The 25,483-nt window shown below is 42.0% G+C and overlaps 1 protein-coding gene across 3 annotated transcripts in view; it reads right to left on the bottom strand.

Moving 5' to 3' along the window:
• Positions 1-1,461: 1,461 nt before the first annotated feature.
• FLNB (filamin B) overlaps positions 1,462-25,483 on the bottom strand; it is a 97,359-nt gene continuing 73,337 nt past the window's right edge. For 2 of the 3 annotated variants that reach the window (XM_063121340.1, XM_063121341.1), the window contains 19 exons: positions 25,089-25,278; positions 23,425-23,672; positions 20,983-21,060; positions 20,237-20,339; positions 19,847-19,987; positions 17,767-17,895; positions 16,783-16,956; positions 15,637-15,795; positions 14,923-15,126; positions 13,393-13,545; positions 12,869-12,991; positions 9,885-10,151; positions 9,495-9,632; positions 9,277-9,392; positions 7,156-7,288; positions 5,989-6,165; positions 4,006-4,224; positions 3,591-3,794; positions 1,462-3,161 (listed from right to left, as the gene is read on the bottom strand). In XM_063121340.1, coding sequence (XP_062977410.1) covers positions 2,974-3,161; positions 3,591-3,794; positions 4,006-4,224; positions 5,989-6,165; positions 7,156-7,288; positions 9,277-9,392; positions 9,495-9,632; positions 9,885-10,151; positions 12,869-12,991; positions 13,393-13,545; positions 14,923-15,126; positions 15,637-15,795; positions 16,783-16,956; positions 17,767-17,895; positions 19,847-19,987; positions 20,237-20,339; positions 20,983-21,060; positions 23,425-23,672; positions 25,089-25,278 — 3,144 coding nt within the window. In that variant the 3' untranslated portion in view covers positions 1,462-2,973. The remainder of the gene's footprint in view (positions 3,162-3,590; positions 3,795-4,005; positions 4,225-5,988; positions 6,166-7,155; positions 7,289-9,276; positions 9,393-9,494; positions 9,633-9,884; positions 10,152-12,868; positions 12,992-13,392; positions 13,546-14,922; positions 15,127-15,636; positions 15,796-16,782; positions 16,957-17,766; positions 17,896-19,846; positions 19,988-20,236; positions 20,340-20,982; positions 21,061-23,424; positions 23,673-25,088; positions 25,279-25,483) is intronic. The other variant, XM_063121342.1, reaches the window with a different exon arrangement.

The raw sequence follows: 25,483 nt of genomic DNA, 5'->3' as shown, positions 1-25,483 counted from the left end.
TGTACCCAGCACAGTCATAGAGTGGGCAGTTAAATATATGCAAATGTACTCTTTGTCTCCTGCTGCTGCAGTGTTCATTTGAACAAGTTGCCCTTTAAAGCTAAGCATCTCAATACAACAAAATGCAGGAGTGTGTATAACTAGGGAGATGGGGAACGCAGCTGTATAGAGAGAAACTCCATACCAGCCATTTGGTTTTCTTCTTTAATGCTTTAATCACAGAGCAAGAACTACCACACCCATAAGAAATGGGAAAGTTTAGATTGTTGGAGTTAAGCCATAAATCAAGAGATACAAATGCCAGACCTCCACCCCAGTTTCAATGAGTACAAGTGAGTAAGCGCATATATTATATGAATATTCTGAACACCATAGCATTGGACTTTGAAACTGTCTTGTGCCTAGGCGTAGCATGGCATAAACTACCCAAGTGTTTGCATATAGCTGTATTAACTCCATACAGAACTGATAATTTGACTTCCATTAGAAAACACATTGCCCTGCAGTGGAAAAAACACTGTCATCCAACAAGGCATACTGAAAGCAAAAAAAGTAGTAATAATTAGTTGTTTTTTGTCAGATGATAGCATCAGTTCCACAGTCAGTGGTACATAGGAGTCTAGGAAGCTGTCTTATACTGAATCAGACCAGGGAACCACTAGCAGAACAGAATTTGCCTTCCCCACTGCAGACTCTTACAACCAACCCCAAATCTCCACTGGAGAGTTGAAGGGGGCTGCAGGCAGGGCAAGCAAATGAGGAAGTCCCATTGCACGAACAGACTTTGGCTTGTGTGAGCATTGGATCTAACCCTATATGTATAGCTCCATCGTTGAACACAAGCTATGGATTCCAAAGGTCCCCAATCCAGTCCTCAACACACCCAGATAGGGCTGGAAAAGACTTCTGCCTGAAACCCTGGAGAGCCACTGCGAGTTAGTGTGGACAAGGTTGTGCTAGTTGGACCAATGGTACAAGTTTGAACTGGGTTGTTCTCTTTCTAGGTTACCCATGTAATAAACTCAAGGCCAGTGTGATATAGCGGCCAAAGCGTTGGACTGGGAGCCAGGAGATTTGGGTTCTAGTCCCCACTAGGCCATGGAAACCCACTGGGTGAATTTAGGCCAGTCACAGACTCTCAGCCCAGCCAACCACACAGAATTGTTGTTTTGAGGATAAAATGGAGAGGAGGATTATGTACGGTGCCTTGGGTTCCTTATAGGAAAAAAGGCGGGATATAAATGCAATAATAAAAAAAGGCCAGACCATTTACCCAAGGCAAGAGCAAAAGTTTATAGTATTCTCTCCCCCCCCCCCCCAAGACCAGTCCTTACTGCCTTGTGCTATTCTAGGTTTCAGTTCTTATAGAAAACCACCAACAAGAATTTCTGTTTAAGGTATAATACAAATTACTCCATTTAGAGACATGAACCAAAATCAATATTGAGAAGCCCACCTGAGTTTGTTTTTAACATGCACATTTTATTTCATGAAGCAAACATTCATGGTTTTTAATAAGTTATGAGATACAATATTACAATCTTGCATTTATTCCAGTTTATTTTGCTTTTCTATATAGTTTACAATGTAGTGAGCATTTCACATTAAGGCACACACAGCACAGTAAAAATAATAATAATCCTGTTATTCTATCTCCCCTCCAAGAAGCTGTGCTTAGACTTAGTGCATTGATATACAACTACAAAAATAAAGTTGACCAAGTAGAAATCTTTTGCTAAATACAATGAATGGAACAAAGTTACTTCCATTAAATCTCTTCCTCCATCAGGCACATTTAAAGCTCCAAGAAAAAAATATTCTGTTAAAAGCCACACCAGCCTTGTAGTAACCATTAGTTGCACATTTGGAATGTGTGCACGCATGTGTATGTGAGGGTTGTTGTTTTTTAAGAAAACTTCTGTCATTTAGAATGGCCATGTGTTCATTTCCTTATCCCAAAACAATGAAGGGGATAAACACATGTGCATGAACTCCTTGGGTTAAATTCTCCTTTCAATGGGCTCAATTAATTTGCACTCTTAGTAGAAACAATCAGATATTCATTTAATGGTTAACTGCCTACGCTAGTGTTACAATGAGCAAGTCCTGAGATGCTTTTAACTGGACTTAGGAGTCTGTGTGTTGGGAATTAAGCATCTTTCCATGACGGTCAATATGCGAGCTACACAAACAGGGGTATTTTTGTGCACAAACAGACAGCTACTCTTGGAATAAGTTATTGGAGGTTTTGTGTGGTGCATCACAACTGACTTCAAGCACCCAGCAAGGTGCATCTCTGCCAGGCTTAGTTCAGCACCCTGTCAATCACAAAATCATGGTTAAAGCAAGCCAGCATCATAACTGAGTCTTAGTGATGAAGGCTGCCAGGAACAAGTTTGATGACGCTTTTGGTTTCCTTCAAAGAAAAAAAAAAAGCAATTTTCACTTTCCCCAAATGTAAACAGCCAAGCATTCCATAGTGTTTAGCTGTAACACTATTTTGAGTTTTCGTGATTAGGTATTAAAAGTCAATCAAGTATACCAGTTTTACCTCATTTCTTTACAGAAATTTTTTAAACTGGCAATAGCCAAAGTGATATTCTACAACTAAATGAAGAGTTTACAGTCTAAAAACATCCATTATAAATCAGTAGTTTAAGATACCCAATTAGCCAAGACAAATTCCAGTTTAACGTGTAAATACAAAAATCCAGAAAAAGGATACTGTCCTTCATTATTACATGATTGTATACCAATTGAGAAAAGTACAATCTGAAAAGGACATTGGATTTACATGATATAGCAGTGATACTTATGACAAAAAAAACCACTTTAAAAATATTCAATTTAATCTAGGGTACATTAAAAGTATGATCTGCATACAGGAAGATACTTTCTTTCTCACAGGACCGCTCACAGTATTGCATTGTAAGATTTCACTCAAAGAATAGAATGTTTTGAAACAAGATGAACTTATGGAACAGTAACATGAAACGGGCTTCCAGGAATGTGTTCTTCACCCCACTTCACGGCTAGAATATAGTCACCCTTCTCCTTAACAACATATGTCACACTGTACTGGTGATTTCCCAAGTGTTTCACAGATACTTCTTCACAAGGTGTTGTAGGTCCGTGGACACCAACTAACAACATATTTGAGCCTAAGGCAAAAAAGAGAGGGTTACCACTAGTGGTAGCAGAACTCCTACTCCACTTCAACCAAGATTAAAGCGTTCCAATCATTAAGTATTTCAGGATATGCGCAATTTCAAGCAACATGCTATTTGCAAGCAAGTTGTTTCTATAGAGGCAAAGCACCAAGGAAATTTATTAAATAGCCCTGATGATTACCACCTGAAACAAAAAGTTCCAGTGCTTTGCTTAGCAGCATGTTAATTTGCTACCTACGACTCTGCTTATTGTGTACAGCAGTGGTAGGTTGTCAATGGCAACTAAGCTGTTTTCTCTAGAATGCAAGTAGTGCTAAAGATTTTCTGAACATTTACTATCCAAAGCCTCCCAGGAAAGGTGAAGAGCTCAGTTTCGGTCACAAGACCGGTTAAGAAACCTATACATTAACTTCTAATTACCTGCTTTGCTGCAATCTACAGAGAAGGAGTTTTTCTGGCCCACAAAAGCTCTAGAGAGCCCTGCACCCCTGGAGATAACTTTGCTTGCATCAGATGAAGATTTCGGAATGGCACTATAGCAGGTATCAGTTGTTGACCTGGTGACAGATTCCACCATGATAGAGGACGTTTCATTTGAGATGCCGGGGCTAACCAGCCGCTGACCTTAAAAGAACAAGAGGGTAATGAACCAGAGCACAGTTTAGCAGCATGGCAGTAATCTACTGTGAAGTCAAAAAAAGAAGAATTCTGAGCTGCACTGAACAGATGTCTGTTCAGTGAACAATGCCCCCACCCACCTTCTGCACTTGGATCTGTCCCCCCTGGGACACACTATGAGCATAAGCCACTTCTAATAATAACTCACTAGTCTTACCTGTCACTTTGGCTTTGAAAGGACTACCAGCTATGTGATTAGGCCCTCCGTATTTAATTCCAATTAAGTAGTTTCCTGGAGCCATAGGTGTGTACATTACATTGTAGCCCTCTGGAGCTTCCTGGCAATCCATTTTCACCTTTGATGGCCCCTCAATCGTAACAGCAAGGGTACCAGGGCCAGCTTTGGTGGTGTCTATAGTAAACGCTGATTGTAATCCTGGAAAACAAAGTCCAATTAAAATACATTAGTTTGCAAATTGAAACATGTTCACACTATTATGCAGCAGTCCGTTTGGCAAGCATATGCCACAAGTGCAGCACCTAGATGTACATGTGTTTATAGATAAGGCTCTGCCTATCCTTACGTTTAACTGTTCCATAAACCCTGGGTACTGAGAATTTAAACAAACAGAATTAAAACTTTGACTAATTCACCTTTTCCTTGAGAAGTAAATGAGCAAGGATTGCATACGGTTTTTAAGTGTGGAAATATCTAGTAGCCAATGTCCTCTACGCACTTTGTCGCCAAATATTGAACATAGCACCATTCTATTGAGTATCTATGAACAAAGGCAATGTTATTTATTGAAACTACTAGTGAGTTTAGCTCTTTCAATTTTCTCCCTAACAGTACAGTCCTATTCATGTTTACACAGAAGTCAGTTCTATTAAGTTCAGTAGGACTTATTTACAGATAAGTATGTAAATTATTTACAGCCTAAGTATATTAAGATCCAGTTTGTCCAACAGTCTGCAAGTCTCTTTGACATGTTTAGTTCAGTATCAGGATCTTGAACAAATTGTGCTTGTAGAAAGTTTAAACTTATGGTCACTCCCCATATACTTTTCTTTAACAGTAAGCACTTATGTAAGAAGTGCAAACCCTTTAGGTAGATAGACACATCCTATGTATTTAATTGTCTTCTTTGTTGGGAAGCACATAATTCACACATGCACACAATATGAAATGCTTGAAAATGTTGCATTATTTGCCCATTATGTAATGACCTATCAAAGACTGGGAGCTAAACCCAGAGGCATGGTGGAATAGTCAGCAGGGAGATTAGTACTGTCTACTATACTAGCTGAATTGCACAATGTAAGAGTACTAGTTTGTCTGGAGGATGTCAAGATGTTTTTGTATGGTTTGTGGTTGTTTTATGCCAATAAAGGTACATTGATTGATTGATTGATAATATGAGAGTTTTCCTATGCAGAAGGGTTTTCAGTGGAGAAAAGCATGTGGGAATCCTGGTTCCCCTTTGTTCAAGTGCAACTTTAAGAGTTTAATATAGTTTTAAACCAAGCTTTGCACCAGCTAGTTCTACTGGTGTTAGCATTTTCAACTCTTATTACTAGCTTAAGTCCAACTCCATGCTTACGTAATCTAATGCATTATTTTTAGAAATGTATTCTCAATTTCTCCAAGGCCCTTGCGGGGATCAATATATAGACACCATCCCCACTGTTTAAAGTAGTCTTCTCCAACCTGGTGCCTCCAGATATTTCAGACTAACTTCCATTAGCCCCAGCCAATATGGCCAATAATCAGGCTGAAGTATCCTCTTGAAGTCTCTAAGACCACAGCATGGTGCCCTGCAGATATTTGGGGCTACAGCTCCCATTGGCCATGCTGGCTATGGCTGATGGAAGTTGAGGGCCAAAACATCTGGAGACATCAGGTTGAGGAAGGCCAATATAGGCAATAAGCCATGGAACAATTTGACCTTGGATGATTAGTGGACAGACAGCTAAACTGAACTGGCACGCCACTTATGGGAATTGTTCTGATAGTTTTTACATCTAGTTCTACAGTTGACTTGATATTGGCTTTCCTCATTTAGCTTCATAATTCAAACAGAAAACTAGGAAAATCTAAGTACAGTCTGTTAGCTAATGAGATGGAAGGCAGTTTTTCTGGACAAGAACCCGGTGATATTTTGAGAATTCTAATACCGAAAAAGGAGTAACGATTGATTACCTGTTATGCCACTCTCAAGACCTGGTCCATAGGCAGTGACTAGGGCTGGGCTATCCGTTTGACCAGGCTCCCCAACTCGGACTTTGAAAGGGCTGCCCACAACATGACTCCCATTGAACTTCACGTCAATAGAATGAATGCCATTTTCACGTGGAATGAACCGAACAGCATATTTATCTATAATACAGGCAAAGAATCACATAGTTTAGAACTTGACACTGCACACAGCACAATACCCCAAACTTAGTGTGCCACTTTTCTATGGGTTATATGCTCAGACCAAAGAATTCTGGTGCACAAAACAGACCAGAGCCTCTGAAATGTGATGTACACACACAGGATGGAAACGAGAGTTTTCGCCGTCCCATTATTATTACTTCACTATTTTAAGTTGCTTATTTTCCATGAGTCGTCAGTAATACACAGCCAACCCACCTTGGGAAATAGTTATTCCTTTGTACTAGTGGACAGCTAAAGTTCTTTATCCCACAGAAAATATTAGAGTTATAGGAGGGATATGAGTATTTGAGTATATAGCCTGCTCTTGGAAGTCAGTAGCTGGCCTGGCAAGCATTTTGGAAGCATGGTATTATCCAACAGATGCAAGCCCATTGCTATAAATGGTAAGGACCTCAGAGGAGATATTGCTAGTGTCAGCCTGCAAGTATACCACGAGTTTCCAAAAGGAAAAGACAGTGATGTGTGTTGCAGGATGGAAAGGTGAGATACTACAAGTAGCAATATATTGCCTAATGTTACTACTATAGCTGAATGGGAAACTCAGATGTTGTGACCTAGCCTCTTGCCATGCACTGGAGTGCATATCCAACTGAGTCATTAACAGGCCTTCAATCACACTCTATGCATAAGAGTACTCCGAAGTGCACAAACTGCAGTTCCGTGGTGTGGTAAAGTATACATCCTGATCAGCTTAAACAGGGGTACGCAAAAAGAGTTTACTCAGGAGTTCCTTAGTTGTGATCAAGGAAGGAGTTCTCAACCTCTTGTGAAACATGACCGCTTGTATTTGTGTTCCGAAGAAACCACGTAATCACTTTGGAGCGTGCATCTATACCGATTTCGTGTTCAGTTTATGCTCCAAGAGAGATTTGACAGTTGTCATCATATTTAAGAAAATCTAGCATGACATTCTCCATTCATCCTTACCTTGCTCCAATTCAGAAACATGACATTCTTCTACAGCTCCAATTGGGCTATGCACTTTGGCATCAATCTTGCCCTTTGCCCCGTTAAGCCTTATGGCGAAGGCTGCTGGCTGGTTAACTTTCAACCCAGACTCCTAAGAATGCGATATTAAGATTACCACACATATTGACACTCGGCTGGCAAGGAATATATTGCAACAGTTCCATACTTGGCTGCCTCTGAAGCAGAGAGCAGCTTTGCATCATTTTGCCTAAAAAGCAGCACAAAACCACGATGTGCGCTGTAGCAGGCCTGTATCCCATTTGCATTGAAAAGAAAGGGACTGTCATACAATTCATGCTTTTGGAAATACTGGTCAGTCTTATGTTTACTTTAGCACCTCTCCTATCAAGGACTTGAGTATCCCTATCCTGGTGTATATAAAGGCCTTATGCAATTGTGGGGCTGGGGAGTGGGATGCCATTTTGTTTCCTTAAACCACAAAGGAATAACATGATCTTATCCTGTTGGTTCCTGAGCCGCGAAGTGATGTGATCAATATGCTAAACATATTCCTGAAAGACAATGCAAGACATCACTTAAGTTTGTTCTTCTCACACATTGTTTTCTGGTCTAAAGATCAATATTGCAAGAAGAGCCTCATTTTTCTATGACTTAGGATGCTGGGGGGAAAGTATTACCAAACACATCAGGCTACATCAAAAGGTTTGTGTTGTCCAAATATGTAGCTTTTTGCAGTAAACCTGCTTTGATATATTCAATATTCACTTGAGTTCTCTCTTCATTAGTTGTGTGGCTTGCCAATCATGCAGCATTACATGCCTATCTAGTATGATGCCTGCAGCTTTCTATTCAAGGAACCTATGCCTTGCACCATGCCAACAGCTGCATGTTTTGGGAGATTTCTGGTAACATAACAGTGAAGGGGGAGGAACTAGAAGCAAATATGATAGCACACCTGTTGCGTTATACTGGTCATTACAGATACAAAAAGCCAGTCTCAGATGTTATGCACATGTAATTCCTGCCTTTAGTCACTGGGAAATTCAAACTTACATCACCAGGGGAGTCAAGAGTACAATGGTTTTGCTTTCAGTGCATAGCTTACCTGAGATTTCATTTATAACTTTACCCTCAAGAGAGAAATAAATTGGAACAGGTGCAAAAGCTTCAATACAGAAAGGCCACTCAAATGCATCAAGGAGTTTTTATAGAGTGCAAAAAAATGGCTTTTGCAAAAGGATTATTTCTGCATCCCCCCCATCCCTATCAGTTTATTTCCCTCTTCAGGGTTTTCAGTCAGCTGACACCACATATTCTGTCAGGAGTCTTTAAATGAAACACAAGAAAAACATCGGTACCACAGCAGCTAATTAACGTCCTTGTGACTCCTCATTTTAGTAGAGATTTTGCTAGAAAACTACACTGATGCACCAAGTACCTGTGCACAGATTCAGCAGGGCTGCATAATCTAACTGATACCTAACTTAACCAAATACAGGAATGGGTTGCCATCTGATCTACACATGTTACCTGGCTGAAGCTCAGTTTGAGTTTTCCAGGTTACTTATAATTTAACTTTAAGAGAGGCATTTAAAGTGTTACTTGATTTAAGTTACATACAAACCACAAAAAAGATTATTGGCTATGTGTTTAGGAACCATCCGAACCACAAATTTGTGGTTTGATGACACCTGCGCAAGTGGAAACTACTGCTATATGTTCACCACAAAGCCCCGTTTGTTGAACCATGTACATTCTCAGGACATACCTAAAGTAAATGCTTCGTTGGTGGCCTACACTGCCTTGTCTATGAATGAATGGTGAGGCAAGACACGCAATCCTACAAACCAACTTACTACCATTACCATTGCCTGTTCCTGATCACTGTCATACACTGATGTGCTTAAATAAACCTGACAAAACCATCTTATTGGCTAGGTATGTAAAGCTGTTTCGTGACATTGGGCACCCAGAGTGACCCCTGTCAAATGCTCTTTCCTATCTGGAAAGGCCTACTTGCTTGCTCCAGAGGAAATGTCACTAGTAAGCAGCTACAGTAAGAGCCCAAGGATGAAATCAGCTTGTGGTAAGTTACGGAGATATTTCCTTGTGTCTCACCTGAAGGCTCATAACAGTGAGCCTACGAGCATCATCTGAAGGAGCTATCACAGGAACCAGGTAAGGGCTTTCGGGAATATGCTCATCGTTGAATTTGATGGACACCTCGTAGTTACCTGAAAGAAATGAGAATTTCACTAAGCAAACGAAAGGATGCAGAGGAACTGTTTTGGGGCATCTTATTAATATTTCAGATCATGAATACTAGAAGTTCATACCAGGCTCTTGGGCAGTATATGATACACCACAGGATCCATCTTTATGGTCTTCAAAAGCAATTTCTGCCTTACTTGGGCCTTCCACTGCAATAGAAAGCCCTCCAGCTCCTGCTTCTCTTGTCCATATGCTGAATTCAGCTGTTAAGGAAAGACAGCACTTAGAACCAGGCATGCAACACTCCAATCCCTTTCTTGTGGCAATGGGGTTATGTGCCACAAAGAGGCATTCCTCGGGCAGTCTTCCCAAAATGCATTCCTGTGGACCTAGCTGTGTGACGAACTTCATTTCCTCCAAGAGGTTAACTATCCTTTTTCTAAGGTTACAGTCATTATCCTTCACTGCAAGACACTCAAACCCATGTCATGGAGGGAACTCAGTAAAGATCTTACCTGGGATTCCTGCTTCTGCTCTCTCAAGTCCTGGACCACCAGCTCTGACCTTATTGGCTCCTCCTTCACCAAGTGGTCCTACAGTAAACTGGAATGGGCTGCCTGGCACATGCTGTGCTCTGTATTTCACATCAACAGTATGGATCCCCATTTCCTGGGGTACAAAGCGGACACAGTATGCGTTTTTGTCATGCTCCATTATTTCAGCATCTGTCATTCTCCCTGATGGGCTCGTTACTCGGGCTGACATGTCCCCAATATCAATTTCTAAAAACAAGAGAGTCCAGTGTTAATAGGCAGAAGGAGGATTTATTTTTTGAACATCTTACACTGTTGGGTGATTACACAAGTGAGGTTTGAGCTCCAATAAGTTCTAAAGCCAGCTAACTCAAAGGTTTTGGGGAGGAGGGGAAATGTTTCATTGAAAGGGCCCTTAAGGAGTATACACTAGTATAGGGAACAAACCAAGTGCAGTGCTATGTGTAAAGATCATACATGTAGTCAATGTGCCAGGGATATAAATATATATTGGGAACATAATGCTACTCAACCACTCAGTTATGCTATTCAGAGCCAATGTGGTGTAGTGGACTGGGACTCAGGAGATCCGGGTTCTAGTCCCCACTCAGGCCATGAAGCTCACTGGGTGACTTTGGACCAGTCCCTGAATCCCAGTCTAACATACCTCACCGGGTTGTTGTGAGGATAAAATGTAGAAGGGGAGGACCATGTGAGCAGCCTTGGGTTCCTTACAAGAGGAAAGAAGACAGGATATAAATAATAAAATAAAATAAAACTTCCCAGAAGTCCAACCAGCAACAGACACTTGTAAAGATCAAATGAATGGGTATATACTAACACTAGGAATGTACAGATTTTGTTAAATCCATTCCATCTGTGTTTTGTATATTTGTCAGGCATATTTTGTTCCATCCTTCTCTCACTGACAGAATCGGAGATTATTTTAAGGGATGTACCAGAATTTCAACCCACTGCACTAATGCACATTAGACAACTGTGCATTTGTGCAAGTCCACAAAATCCACTCATCTTGGAAAAATTCTGGTCCCCTGTGGAATCTGCAGGTCAGTTCATAAAAATCCCAACTAATTTGAATCTGTTGAAGATTTCTCCGACGTCTCTAAGCAACACTCACCTGTACATGGATATATACCATGGATGGGCAAACGCTCATCTGTTCATCTCAAAAAACATTGAAAATTTGTGAGCGCTCTTTGCGAGACATCATCAAAAATGTTCACCAATCTGATTGTTTTTCTCCCTGTTTTGTACTTAACTCTCCCTATTGAAATCAATGGAGACTCAAAGCACTTACAGTCTTGAAAAGACTGAGGGCAGGATGGGGAAGAGACAAACAGCACCACCACACCAAGTGTTTTCAGTAGCAGATTGCTCTTTGACCCTAACCAGCATCTTTGGAGTTGCAGACTCTTACTCTTTATTGAAAAATTAATAGATGTACAATATAGCAAAGGTAAGGGTTTTACTTTTGCCTTATTTGCCTTGTAAATTAAGGAATAACAGGAATGGGAAGCAAGCCCCATGACTGCGATTGATAAGCATTCGAGCAAGGGTACCATGTACATTGATGGTGCTATATAAATAATAATAATAATAATAATAATAATAAGGGGTTTCCATTTGACCCCACCCTCTTTTGAATGCTCACTCCATCCTGAATTTATACAAGCCCTCAGTCTGTTTTCCTAATTACAAAGGTACACATATATCCTACCACTTTTATTACTTGAGAGCACAGAAAAAACTAGGGTTGTACTTAGAACATTCTTAACTGAATTTAAGAGTTATTCTTCATGCATTTTTGAAAAAGTAACCCTTTCCCTCAATATAGGAGGCATCATAGACTAGGCACACAGTTAAGGTTTGTTACAAATCTTTGTAACAAAGACCAAATGACTTACTGGCCATTTGCTGTGCCTTAAGGCAGATTTTACTTAAGTGGAATACAGATATTGAACAGCCTCAGTACTAAACATACCCACTACCCCTATAGAGCGACGCAAGTAATACTTCTGCAAATCCCCCAAAAAGACTGATTGGAAACTTTGCCTTCTGATGATAGCTGGGGTATCTGTGAAAATAGGACACTGCGGTTCTCTCAATTGAACGTGGCAGTTTTCCTCCTGCTCAGCGTACAGGAAAGTGGGACTGAACTGGTGTGAAAGACAGGACAGCCTCTCCAGACATAGAGCCATTTGGAACCATGTAACTATGAGAAGGCAGCAGAGGAAAAGGAAGGAAAACAAGACAGAAGAAGCAAGATTGATTAGAGCAGCAGAAAAAGTGAAGGAAACAGATGGCACAATGTGTATTAAACTGAAACAGGAGCATGCTGAACTGTATATCATGTAAGATCGGAATGTATTCTAGAAGGAAGAGAGTGTACATACCGTATTTATAATCCAAGTTTTTAAGCAGGTATTTAGTTAACCAAAAATAAGCTAAGAAAAGGCAAATAAGTTTCATTTCATGTACGTTCCCGTTATAGTTCCACATGAAAATGTAATAAATAAATAAATAAATAAAATGAAAATCAGTTACTATTACAGATCTCATGGTAGCAACCGCGCTTTCATCAACCGAAAAGAAACATGCAAAGGGCAATGCAAGCAGCACCTTAATGCATTGACTAGAGCAGAGCCTTCTGTGATCATTCTAACCACCACCCCCTCGAACATTAAAAACTTGAGTCAGTGGATAAAGTGCTGGACTTTAAAGCCAGGTCTACATCATGGGGACTAGAACAATTAGCAAGTGGTTGGGAGCATTTTGCACTGCAAGCACCAAGAAGAAAGAGGAGGAGGCCGCCTTCCCTGGCCTATGAAAGCCTTCAGACATTCCATTTTTAAAACCAATTTGTATAGAATGCTCAGAAGACTCAAGGATTCATTTGTTTGAGTTTCAGGAGAAACAAATACAGTATAGCCAAGACTAAAACTTACCTGGAATTTTTAAGTTAAGATCACACAAGCTTCCAACAGTGGCCACAGAAGGAGCCCGTCTGGCACGTGTGATGCTTTCCTTCACCCTTCCTTCACCACTTATTTTCACAGTAAATGGGCTACCTTTAATTAGTACAAACAAGACCACACTGAGTTCCATCTATCAAGAGTACAAGTAACAAGACATCTAGGCTGTAAACTGCTGACAAGAAGTTATTTTTGTAGTTTAGAATTCCATCCCATTGAGCAAGATTGGATCATTGCATTAAAAAAATAATAGACATTAAGCGGGATGACCACCAAGGAAACCAGCTTCCTATACCAGACCAGTAAGTGACTGAAGGGTTTACAAAATGCTCGTATCTGACCATGCAGAATTTTAACAACAAGCTATTCCTTTAAGTGTTTTCAGAGTATCAGCACCCTGACATAAAACTTAAACAGTCTCCAACAGATTCTGTACTACAAGGGATGAATGCTGGTGGGTACGTAGAACAGAAACCCAGCTTTCTCTTTTCTCTTACCTGGGATATGCTCATCAGCAAACTTAGTTGACACTATGTAAACACCAGGCACGGTTGGAAAGTAAGACACTCTGCAAGTCCCATCCTCTAGATCTTCTGTCTGGATATCCACTTTGCTTGGTCCTTCTACTGCCAGTGATATCCCACCATAACCTAGAAAATAGAAGCTGGAATGAATGCCTACAGCTGTGAAGAGCTCCATAGAGTGTTTCCTTTAAGTGAACTACTTAGAGAACTGGATGTTCTAGAGTTCAAGCATTACATGTGAGCTCTGAGTTTTAGCCTATGTAAGTTATCAGACTGGCAAAACACTGAAAACTATTCACATCACAGCAAGTATCCAAGGTACCATATGTTCTATGGTGTTACAATTTACAGGTCAAAAGCAGGATATATAGGGTTGGATTCCAGACCTGGTCATACTTAGAGAAGACCCATTGAAATCAATGGGACTTAACATGACTAACTTAAGTCCCATCAATTTCAATGTGTCTACTATAAGTATGACTAAGTCTAGAACCAATCCATGATATTTAGTTCTGTTCAGCTAATGGAAACTGTACAGCATATAAGAAACATTACAGTGACTGTAGGTTATTGAATGGTTAGAAAATATTGGGTTGGAACTAGGGATGTGCTCCGCTTCTAATCGGACCGGCGAATTAGAAGCGGAGCGGGGGGCTTCGCCTGCCCTTAAGGCGGAGACGAAGAGGATTGGGGGGCCGGCGGAGCGTGGCGAAGAGGATCGAGGTGAAGGCGGATCCTTCGCCTCGATCCGGAGCTCCGCCGGAAAGGTACCGCGGTGGAACCACGGGCTCAATTGAAGACAGCAACGGACCACGGACGGAGGCAGGTAAGGCCCCCCTCCCCCTTACCGGGCTCTGCCGCCATCGCCGCATGGGCGGCGATGGCGGCAGGGCCCGGTAACCCCCCCCCCCCGCCCTCCTCTCCCTTACCTTCCTCCGTCCGCGGTCCGTCAGCGTCTTCAATTGAGCCCGCGGTTCCAGCAGGAAGTCTGGGCCGCTTGTGGCCCAGACTTCCTGGTGGAACCGCGGGCTCAATTGAAGACGGCGACGGACCGCAGATGGAGGCAGGTAAGGCTCCCCTCCCCCTTACCAGACTTCCTGCTGGAACCACGGGCTCAATTGAAGACGCTGACGGACCGCGGACGGAGGCAGGTAAGGGAGAGGAGGGGGGGGTTACCGGGCCCTGCCGCCATCGCCGCCCATGTGGCGACGGCGGCAGAGCCCGGTAAGGGGGAGGGGGGCCTTACCTGCCTCCGTCTGTGGTCCGTCCGAGCGGAGCGGAGTGGGCATAGGCGGAGTGGGGGCGGGGCGGAGCGGCCCGATCCGAAAAATGGCGGATCTGAAAGTGAAGCGGAGTGGGGCGGGTCCATGCACACCCCTAGTTGTGGCAGATCCAACCAGATTATCAAGAAGGGTTCTCTCACACAGAATAACTTCTTAGATTAAGCCCATATGAAGTCCTTGCCAGAGGAGAAATTCTGAAGAAGGGAAGTATAGCACTGACCTGCATCTCTTGTATCTACAATGAAGTCACACATTTCAAATGTTCGCCCTTCAACCAAGCCACGTCCAGAAACTCTTGCTCTATTTGCATCGCCAATCTCAGACTGAACCACCATAATGGAGACTGGGCTGTTGGGCACATGACTTCCATTCTTCGTAATACTGACCAAGTGTTCTCCCACCTCCCGTGGAATGAATGAGATACCTGCCAGATAGAAGTTGGTGACAAACAGATTTGTAACTTGCTTATTTGTTTATTTTTTAAAAAATCAAAACTTTCTCCCATCCACCATAAAAACTACTAAACCACACACACACACACAAAAGTAGCTGGAATTAGATTATTACAAGCAGCATCAGTACTCTCAAAATCCTAATATGGCCACAAATTTAAGAAGTTTATTGGCTTCCAGTTGGGTCCCTGATCCACAAGATGTCCCCTCTGGGGAAGGGCCATAGCTCAGTGGTAGAGCACATGCTCGGCATGCAGAAAGTCTCAAGTTCAATCCCTGGCATCTCCTGGAAATCCTGATGCTGGAAACCCCGGAGAGCCACTGCCAGTCAGAATTGATAGTACTGGCCTAGATGGATCAATGGTCCAGCTCACTATAAGGCAGCTTCCTATATTCCAGAGACCACCCTGCCAGCTTTCACAAGCCACCACACAATCAGAAGTGCCATTATGGTGGCCTCCTACAAGGTCTGAGATACTTACCAATGTGGTTATTGGGTAACCTTTTCAGAAGACATGGTTCATCTCGCCCAGATGGGGCTTTAATACTGGCTGTCAAGAGGCTAAGGTCGGTCTCATTGATGTCCAACAAGAAGTCAGCAGCAGAGCCAAGCTTAACTTGGGAACACCTCCTATTGTCATCTTTAGGAAACAAGATTTCCCACTGAGATTGGAAATTAAACAGCTTTTCAACAACTACTTGCTCACCACCAGATCTGAACATTTTGGGTAAACCATCCAAATGCCTTTTAGCTTCAAGTTTATAAACACAAATTGATACAGATCAGACAACATGTTGCTTGTTGATTAATACTTCCATGGTTCTCAAATACAAATTTAAGCTCGAAGAAATTAGAACTCTAGATGGGCCATTACTGGATAATACTTGAACAACTCAGAATTTGTTATAGGAAAGTTGACCCAGGGCAACCAGGACGATCAAGGGTCTGGAAACAAAGCCCTATGAGGAGAGACTGAAAGAACTGGCCTGGAGAAGAGAAGATGGAGGGGAGACATGATAGCACTCTTCAAATACTTAAAAGGTTGTCACACAGAGGAGGGCCAGGATCTCTTCTCGATCCTCCCAGAGTGCAGGACACGGAATAACAGGCTCAAATTACAGGAAGGCAGATTCCGGCTGGACATCAGGAAAAACTTCCTCACTGTTAGAGCAGTACAACAATGGAACCAGTTACCTAGGGAGGTTGTGGGCTCTCCCACACTAGAGGCATTTAAGAGGCAGCTGGACAACCATCTATCAGGTATGCTTTAAGGTGGATTCCTGCAGTGAGCAGGGGGTTGGACTCAATGGTCTTATAGGCCCCTTCCAACTCCACTATGCTATGATTCTATGACCCTTAATATAAAGAAAGTGTAGAAATTAAATTCCTGGCCAAAAGCTATCTGAAACTTTGATGGCGCGACGCAATATAGAAGCTTAGTATCTCACAAAATCAAGTTTTCGGTTCTCAGTTGTGGTGTATAGGAAAATAGCCAGATTACACAAAGCATCCCAGAGTACAAAGGCAAGCCTTTTTCAATATATAAAGTTGTGTCAGATTGCAAAAATGCAAAGTTTTTAACCCCATCCCTTAAATGCAACTGTTCTATTTTAAGTGCTCTTCATACCTGTGATTTTGGCAATGAATGGGCTTCCTGGGATATGCTTGTCATTGTACTTGACTAAAATGTTGTAGTTTCCTGGAAGTGTTGGCAGGTAAGTGACGGTGCAAGTGCCATCCTTGTTATCAATGCAACTGATCTCAGCTTTTGAGGGACCTTCAATGGCCAAGTCCAAACCACCTGTCACATTGGGAGGAAAACCATTACTAGCCCTTTTGAACTTACATTTCCCAAGAGATTGGCTGCAATCAAAATCAGCTGATTTAGACTGAGAGAAACTTGTAGTTGGAGCCTTCTGGGAAGGCTTTGATAGAAGATCATCATGGCTTGCTTAATGTACATCTCGTTCTTCATATGCAGGTTATCTCCAAATATTAAACTTAAATATTAACATAATACAGAAACCATACATGCAACTTTTAATTAAGACAATTAGCCTTTTTCAACCCATCTCTATAGTCAGCTCTGGGTTTTCTGTATGGAGTAGGAGGATGGCCAAGATGACCTACAAGACCCCATGCCAACTCTAATTCTATAAAGGAAAGTTCATTATTCCTTTTAGAATACAGTTGAGTATCTAAGATAATTGCATTTGGATGAAGGATGCCCAAATACAAATCCAAGCTCAGCCGTAAAGCTCATTTTGTGAATTTGGGCAGCTCTCAGTCTCACCTATAATAGGGTCACTGCAAGTTTAAACAGAACTGTTGTAATGCACCATGAAATCTGCAAAGTGCTTCCAAAACACAGCCCAATCCTGTTAGTAATGCTTATACTCAACATGTGGTAATATGTTTATGCATCCCTTGAAGTTCCCGGGTAAATGCAGCCACTGATGAATTAGCACTATTCAGCTACTTCAAGCCTGTTTATAACATTTGGCTTGCAATTAGAGTTCCTAAGCATGCATCTTTGGAAGTTAATGCTCAAAGTCAAGCGTAGTTTGCTTTGACAACAAATGCATTGGAGACTTGGAAGCTAGACACTTACCCTCACCAGCATCTTCAGTGACGATGGTAAAGGTCGCTGGCTTGTTTGCTACACCATAGACAAGGCCAGGTCCATAAGCAGTCACGTTGCCACTGTTTGGATAGTTCACATAAAACTGTAGGGGGCTCTCTGCAAAAAATGAGAGACTACGCATAAATTGCACACACTTGAGGTGGGATGTTTTTAATAACTCTGGCTATCTTATGTTCTCCACTCTTGAAGAGACAAATGTGTTTATTTAGTAGTTTAAAGGGTCTAAAGTCCATCTTGCCTCTTCATAGGAGGAGAATTTAAGTGTGCTTATTCAGTAGCAGTTGAAAGGGTCTGAAGTCTTTCCATGACTCATTGGTGTTCGCTTGAATTCCTTTGTAGATTCTCTTTAGCATTACTTAAGAGCTCTCCTGGATCAGGCCAAAGGCTCAATCTAGGAAACCCACAAGCAGGTCATGGGAGCAGTAGCCCTCTCCTATTGCTATCTCCCCACAACTGGTATTCAGAGGCAGGCTGCCTCTTATCCTGGAGATTCTTGCAAGCTTCTATGTACAAATACAGGAAACCATTGTCTTGTACAAGCCTTTGATCAGTTTCCAATCACTGAGCACAGTTCCAGTAATGTTAGCCTCATCCAATTTCAATGTTTTACTAGTAGCCTCAGTTTATGTTCGACTTCTATGCATCACACTCAACCCAAGTGTGTTGGAACATAGTTTGTTAAGCCTACTATTGCAAGTAATGGGCATATACAGCAAGCCTTCTGTCAAAGAATTTCTGTTAAACAGATTCTTCTATGGCTTTTGCTTGTCTTCGTTCCCCCAGTGCAGTACACCCATGTACTTCTGTCCTCCAGCCCAAGAAGCAAACTTCAAGTCCTACAACGTGCCAACATAAAACATTCTAATGTTTATATAAATTTATACAGCTTTTGCCAATGAAACTTGAGTTTACCCAATGATCACTAAGCAAGCTATGATTGAGCACATGAAAAAACCAAAACCATTCAAAAAAAGTCATGTTGGACATCTACAGAAATTGTTCTTGTGGCTGGGGCTTAAGTGGTACTTCTATTTCTAGCTCTGCTACAGGCTTCAATGCTCACACTGTTGCATGTGTTCCTGTCCATCAGTTACAGCAACAAACCAACTCCAAGTTATCTGGATGTGCCCTAATTTAGCAAACTGAATGGTTTTTTAAAAAATAAATAAATTAAAAAACGGTCAGTATCTGCAGTTTGGGCATGCAGAATAGTTCTGCCAACAGTAGATCAGTACCTATCCATATGGTTAGTAGAAACCAGGGTGGGAAGCATAGATACCCCAGGATTGGGACACTGGGCAACGGTATGTGACTTGAAGTGTGGGAGGCCGCTAAGCATACCTACCTCACCATGGCTCCTGCAGCACTAGCATACACAATACAATCCATGAAAGATTCCTGGCTCTATCTATACCAGTCAGCTATAACTATGTATGAAAAACCTAAACTACTGGGGATTTATCTCTTCTTCTAGATAGCAAGCATATACCATATTAAGTGCCAAGTGCTAAACTGTAAGCTAGCTAAACATTGCTAAGTTAAGAAGGAAAAAAGGCAGAAGGATTTTTATTCAGTTTGTATTTTTACATGATGCATGCAAGCCAGCAATATGGTGCAAGCAGGCAAAAGCTGTAATCCTAGTAATTCACTCGGAAATTGTGTTCAGCTCTTTACAGCTTGATCCTTCCCATGGATTACATTATAAGGGTAGGAGGCCTAATATTTTAGACATGCATTTAAATTTTTTATTCAGATTTCAAGAAGTAGCTCGCTAAAATTTTAAGTTGCAACTTGACAGTACAGGAAACGCCGCAAAACTGACTCCACAAACCCAAATCTGGCACAAGCTGTAAAGTCACTAAGAATTCTTTCTGCCTTCCGTCGAGTACTTCCACACAGAGGGCATGTCATTCAAACCAAGACCAGGGCAAACTCACAGGACTAAAGTGGTCACTATCCAAGGTAAGTGCATGTAAATGCCGTTCTGCCCCACCCCCAATTTTTGCAATGCAGTATGAATGTTGATTGGAATTCAGCTGGAACTCACCTGGAACATGGTTACCCATGTATTTGATATGCATTTCATGCAACCCAACCTCAATAGGAGCATATTTAACGGTTACTGTGCCATCCTTGTTATCCACAATATCTGCTGTTGCAGTCTTCCCTGAGGGCATGTGAACTTCCCCTGAAATCAGAAGGATTAAATTAACAGAAATTTTTCTCAAGAGTAAAGCCTGAGTATTTTCATCCTCAATCCTGCAGGGCATTGGAGTCCTTCTTTCAATTGTCCAGACAGGGTGGATGGTGGGTGAGAAACCGCTAAAAGGTGCCACGTGCCCCCCCACACACACACAGAGCTAAAGGAATCTTACTTGATTTTAACAAGGTGTATAACAATACTCCTAGTGAGAATTGTGTTCTGAAAGCTATTTACCAGTTATTTCTCCTTTTCTCACTGCAAAAGGAATGACCACATCAAAAGGCTGAAAGCCTACACCATTCATGTCACCATCAGGTACATAAGCTTCTTCTGTGACCTAAAGCAGAAAAGAGTTAGTGTCATTTTATGTGTTCAGTAGAAAACAATCTGCTTAACTATTTCAATCAGTTCAGACGGTTGCTTCCAGAATTAAGACACCATTCAACTGCAGAGGCTGACCACCACACAACTTTGCTCCCATTCATGCTTTAACATGAAACATATTCAGAAGAGAATGTTTTAGACGTACAAATGGGACAGTGAAAATGCAAGACATTTGGCACGTACAAGGCGCAGGATAGTTCCATCTGAAAGAACTGAAGCTGACCATGGTCCGGAAGAAAGTTATTTTTAGAGCAGGAGTGACACCACAACATAAAACCAGAGTAACGTGGTCAGCAAATGTAAACTTGCAACAGTACTCCAGAAAATGCCATTTGTCATCTTATGGCAAGAAGGAAATTGATAATGGAGTTTCCGAAGGAAACAGTACCGTAGTTGAAATGATTGTGGTGTTAAAAGGTTGTTCAAAAAGTCATTAGCACAGCAATGAAGGAAGTTTTTGAATCAAATCCAAGTTCTCCCAAAGTAGCATTTTGGCCACCATTAAGATATGACATGAAAGCAAGCTTAAGCAATCCCAAGAGGCAGGCTGCCATTTCTTGAATGGAGCATGGAAGAAAGTGTAAAAAACTGTGTACCCAGGGCTGGAATCCAGGGGGACAGGCTGCATTTAGTGGCTTCTGAGACAATACTGCAACGTCATCTGCATCTGTAGCCTGGTTAGTGGCAAAAGGCAAGGTATAGTGTTTTGGTTTTTAAAAACCTTCTCCTTCATACAGTTTACAAAAACATCAAAACATAATGCACAAATATACACATCAGACTCTATTTTCACAAATAGCGCAGGGCAGTGGCACCACCCAGGCCCAAAGTAGCACATAAGAGTTGCATGGCATTTCCAAGCGAGCCACCCGCCCCACGTGAAGCAAGAATGTGCCCCAGAGTCTTTGTGATGGTCTCCAGTTTTGCACACACCCTCCCAAGCTGCCCTCATCCACACCCCCACCAACTCCTTGAAGAAGGGGGAAATAAGCAGTGGCCAATACTGAAGGGAGTAGTGGAAGGCAGGCTGCACCACTTTTGAGTGGCCTGCTTTGGTCCCTGGGCCACTACTAGCCAAAAGCCACTTTTTGAAGAACCCCACTATGGAACAGGAACCAAACTGCCAGGTTTCTCTCTGGCCCTCTTGACAGATTACTTTTCTGGCCAAACACTTTTTCTTACTTCCAGCTCTCCTCCAACTTGAGTGAAGGCAGGCAATTCAGAAGAGAAACACTTCAGTTAACACTCATGAACATGACATATACGTAGGAATGTTGTTTGAAAGTCTGGTTAGATGTGGGCTGATGTTGTCCCTATCCAACTGCAAGAACCACAACTCTACAACAGCTCATCTAACTAATGATGACCTAGAGCCAAATTGGGATCCTAGAAGGGAGGTGCTTGGTTCTTCCACTGTCAAATAGATGAAAGAAAAAGCAACTTTGGTGGACAGCAACAGGGACATATGAGGAAAAAATATTTTTTGCTTGCATAACAGTGAGCATGCCCCGTTCAAAGTTCTCAACACAAGCACATGTCTGCCCAAAAATATTTGTCAATTATCAAACACATCTCACCTTTATTTTGTTCCCAATTCCCAATCCGATTTGCACAAATTTCCTCTGTAGACTGAATCAGCCACGCTTCAGTCTAGGAAAGAAGCTTGTGCAAATCTCCCATTCGATCACTGCTCGATTTGTGCAAGTTTCCCCTCCGCACAAAGGGAGCAGCGGTCGCAAATGCAAATGGGAATTGGGTATGAGTTGAACAGAGAGGCGATGTCTGGAGAATCCTGGAGCTCTTGAACATTGCTCATTTGCCCATCAGATTACTCCAAAACCTTTCCTGAAAGTTCCTCCAGCAAAACTAGTTGTTAAGCAGAATTGAAGTGTTCTATAACAGCTTAACCTGAGCCAGAAGTCAGGGGCGGGGTGTCTGTAAATGCCTTAGCACTGCAAGGTGTTTCTTGAAATGATGTGGGGGATCACTGTAATGAAGTAAAAATTTGCCTATTCAGGCCACATTACTTTTAATTTGGCCTCATTTTCCCGACTGCATGAGCCACATCCAACCAAGGCGCACTGCCCTTACTCTGCTTTATTTATATTATTTATTAATCATTTTAATTTCTGCGAATCGCCCAGAGCGCTTCAGCTATTGGGTGGCATAGAAATGCGATAAATAAATTAAGCAAATATATAAATTATTAACATCTATATACCATCTTATCAGCTAAAAAGACGGTGTGCAAAGTGGCGTTATTAAAATAATAACACTTTAACACTATGAAAACAAGGACATTAAAAAGAATAAAAAGCACCAAAAAAAATTAAAACATATTTTTAAAGGGTTTTTTTTAAAAATGCAACTTCACACCCTTTCTAAAGGCCAAGAGAGTGGAGACCCAATTGTAGATGCTGAGGGAGATTGTTCCATAGATTAGGGGCAAAGCAGGAGGAAGCCCTTTCACACATGCCAGATAAAAAGGGTCTGCTGGTAATGGTGCCCTCAAAAGAGCCTCTCCTGCTGATCTTAACAGCCCGGTCTGGTGATACTATGACACATATTGCCCCCGGTATCATTTGCACAGAGCCGAACTTAACTGGCTATCAAGTGTTGTGTTGACCTTCCTATTCACTTCCTATTGACTATACAAGTCCCGATTGGCTAGGATCGTGGTGGAGGAAGGGAAGAGCCCTAAACAAGGGGAAGGATTCTAAACAAGGGGAAGAGTGGCAAAACAGCAGATTACAGGAACAATGGCTGTGAACAGGTGAAAAAAAATTGAGTACTCAACATTAAAGTTTGGGATGTAATATTTGTTGCATGCACACCCCACAAAAAATCACTACTTTTGCCACAAGAATGAACTTGACTAAAACACTGAGCACATCTTCAATATTAACTTGGACAGAAAGCTTTTCTGAGCATGTGTCAAACTGGATATTACTTATTAAAGCTATCTTGCCCGGTCTCCTCTGGCAGAGAGACTCATGTTCACTCAAAAAGTTTCAAAATTAAGCAGTCAGTCCTCTTACCATGACTGTGAAGGGGCTGTTCGGAATATCCACTCCACCGAAGCGGACATAAATTACATAGGTTCCTGGTTTAGCAGCTGTATAATAAATGTCGTATGTTCCATCTTCATTTTCAACAACGTCTGCTTCAGCTTCTGTACCATCTGGTGTCAGGACAGTACATGTCACTTTACCCTTGCCAGCAGATTTAGCATCTACTACAAAGCCAACTTCCTCTCCTGTCTTCACTGTTGCTGCAATGCCAGGACCTGGAAGATAATTGACATGAACATTAGAGCAACTTTTCATATCCTCTGCCAAGGAAGTTGTTTGCAGTTTCCTCTTGGACATCTGCATCATTACAAACACAGCAAGCTAAGCCAATACCTCACCTCAAAGGCAAAGATATTGCCACGAAGGCTTTGTAAACAGGCAAGCCTACACCAAATCCTCACCCAAGCCACTGCTCAAGGGTCTGCTTGTGTTAGGAACTGTGAGGTATCTGACGATGAGGAGTCTGGGGATGAAGAGCCGCAGGCTGGACCCAGTACCAGCATGGCTGGGCAGCAGCCGGCGGAGGCTCCCTCCAGCTCAGCCTTAGAGGAAGAGCAAACAAACATCTTACCGGTGCCATCGTTCAAACAACAAAGGGCAGAGAAGGAGGCGTTACGCAGATCCAAGCGTATTGCTACTAAACGCCAGATAAACAGGGAACAGCTGTGATTCTGGGCTTGGGTATTTCAGTAACCGTGCGCAGGCCAGGAACTTGTCAGACTTAATCTGGTTTGCCTGAGAAAGCTCTGGAACTTGAAACCTTGGCCTTGTTGTGTTTCTGCTACACCGGTTGGACTACGGACTTCTTGGACTCTGTGACTCTCTCCTGCCCTTTGGAACTCGGACTGGCTTTGTGGACTTTCGTGACCCTCTCTCACGGACCCTTTATGACGACTGGATTGATTTATGGACTGGCTTTGACTTCGGCGTAAGCACAGAAAGACTGCTCTGTTTCTTTATGTTTGAACTGTGTGAGAAATACAAATTAAGTGTTATCTCTTCATTTGGTGTGTTTGCTGGTACCTGGCGGTCTTCCCAGTCTGGGCACACAGCCCATGTAGGTAAGTTGAAAAGTGGCTGGTTGCAAAGCTGCTTTCCAGGACAGCTTGCCACCTGTGAAGGTGGAAGAGCTGGGGAGAAATTCAACTGCAATCAAGTTGTTTCTCATTTAAAAGGCACTCCAATTTTATTAAAATCCCTACAGATAACATCTTTGAATGCTTCCAACGTCTCTATGTCTACATATTTTAAAGCAATTTGTGGCCCTGTAGATGTTTTGGCCTATACCTCCCAGTAACCCTAGCCAGCATAACCAATAGGGAGGTATCATGGGAGTTGTAGGCCAGAACATCTGGAGTCACAAGTTGCCAACTCAAGGTAGCTTTATTGTTTTTTCTTTACAATGCTTTAGAAATAAAGTTTTATAAGGGCAACATAGTATGCTCTTCGGTAAAGTCAAATCTGCAGTATGCATACATTGCAGTAGTAGTCTAGGTCAATCTTCTTATATAGCCTGCAGGATTTATTTTAGACCAGTTCAAGACATCTATGTAAGGTTTCTAGAAAGTGTGTATAGATTACTCACCCTTTGCTCAAGTAACTTACAGGAAAGTCAGAAGGGAGCAATTTACCTGTTGCTAGACACTTGCTAGCATCTCCTGCTGGCGATACACGGATTCGATATGGAGAAAGGGGTATATCATCACCACCATATTTAACACCAACAGAATAGCGACCGGTCTTGTCAGGGATGTAAGTTACTGCGTAAGTGCCATCACTGTTGTCATGGATAACTGCCCTCTTCGGTTTGCCTTCTTGGTCCTAAATGTCAGAAGTGAAGCCACAATTAAAATTAGCAACCCAAATCATAAGCAAGAGGCAGAGTGTACAGACAAGTAAGGATGTAGATTGTTAAATCCATTCCATGTGTTGTTAGGCATTGTCAGGCATCTTTCATTCCGTCACCTGCTCATTGACAGAATCATTTTTTTTTGCACGAGAACTGTGTTTGTTTGCAAGTATGCAT

This window comes from Elgaria multicarinata, chromosome 3 (assembly GCF_023053635.1).
Source record: "Elgaria multicarinata webbii isolate HBS135686 ecotype San Diego chromosome 3, rElgMul1.1.pri, whole genome shotgun sequence".
Taxonomy (NCBI): domain Eukaryota; kingdom Metazoa; phylum Chordata; class Lepidosauria; order Squamata; family Anguidae; genus Elgaria; species Elgaria multicarinata.
The sequence above is the reverse complement of the archived record's forward strand: the minus strand, read 5'-3'. Positions and strand labels throughout refer to the sequence as shown.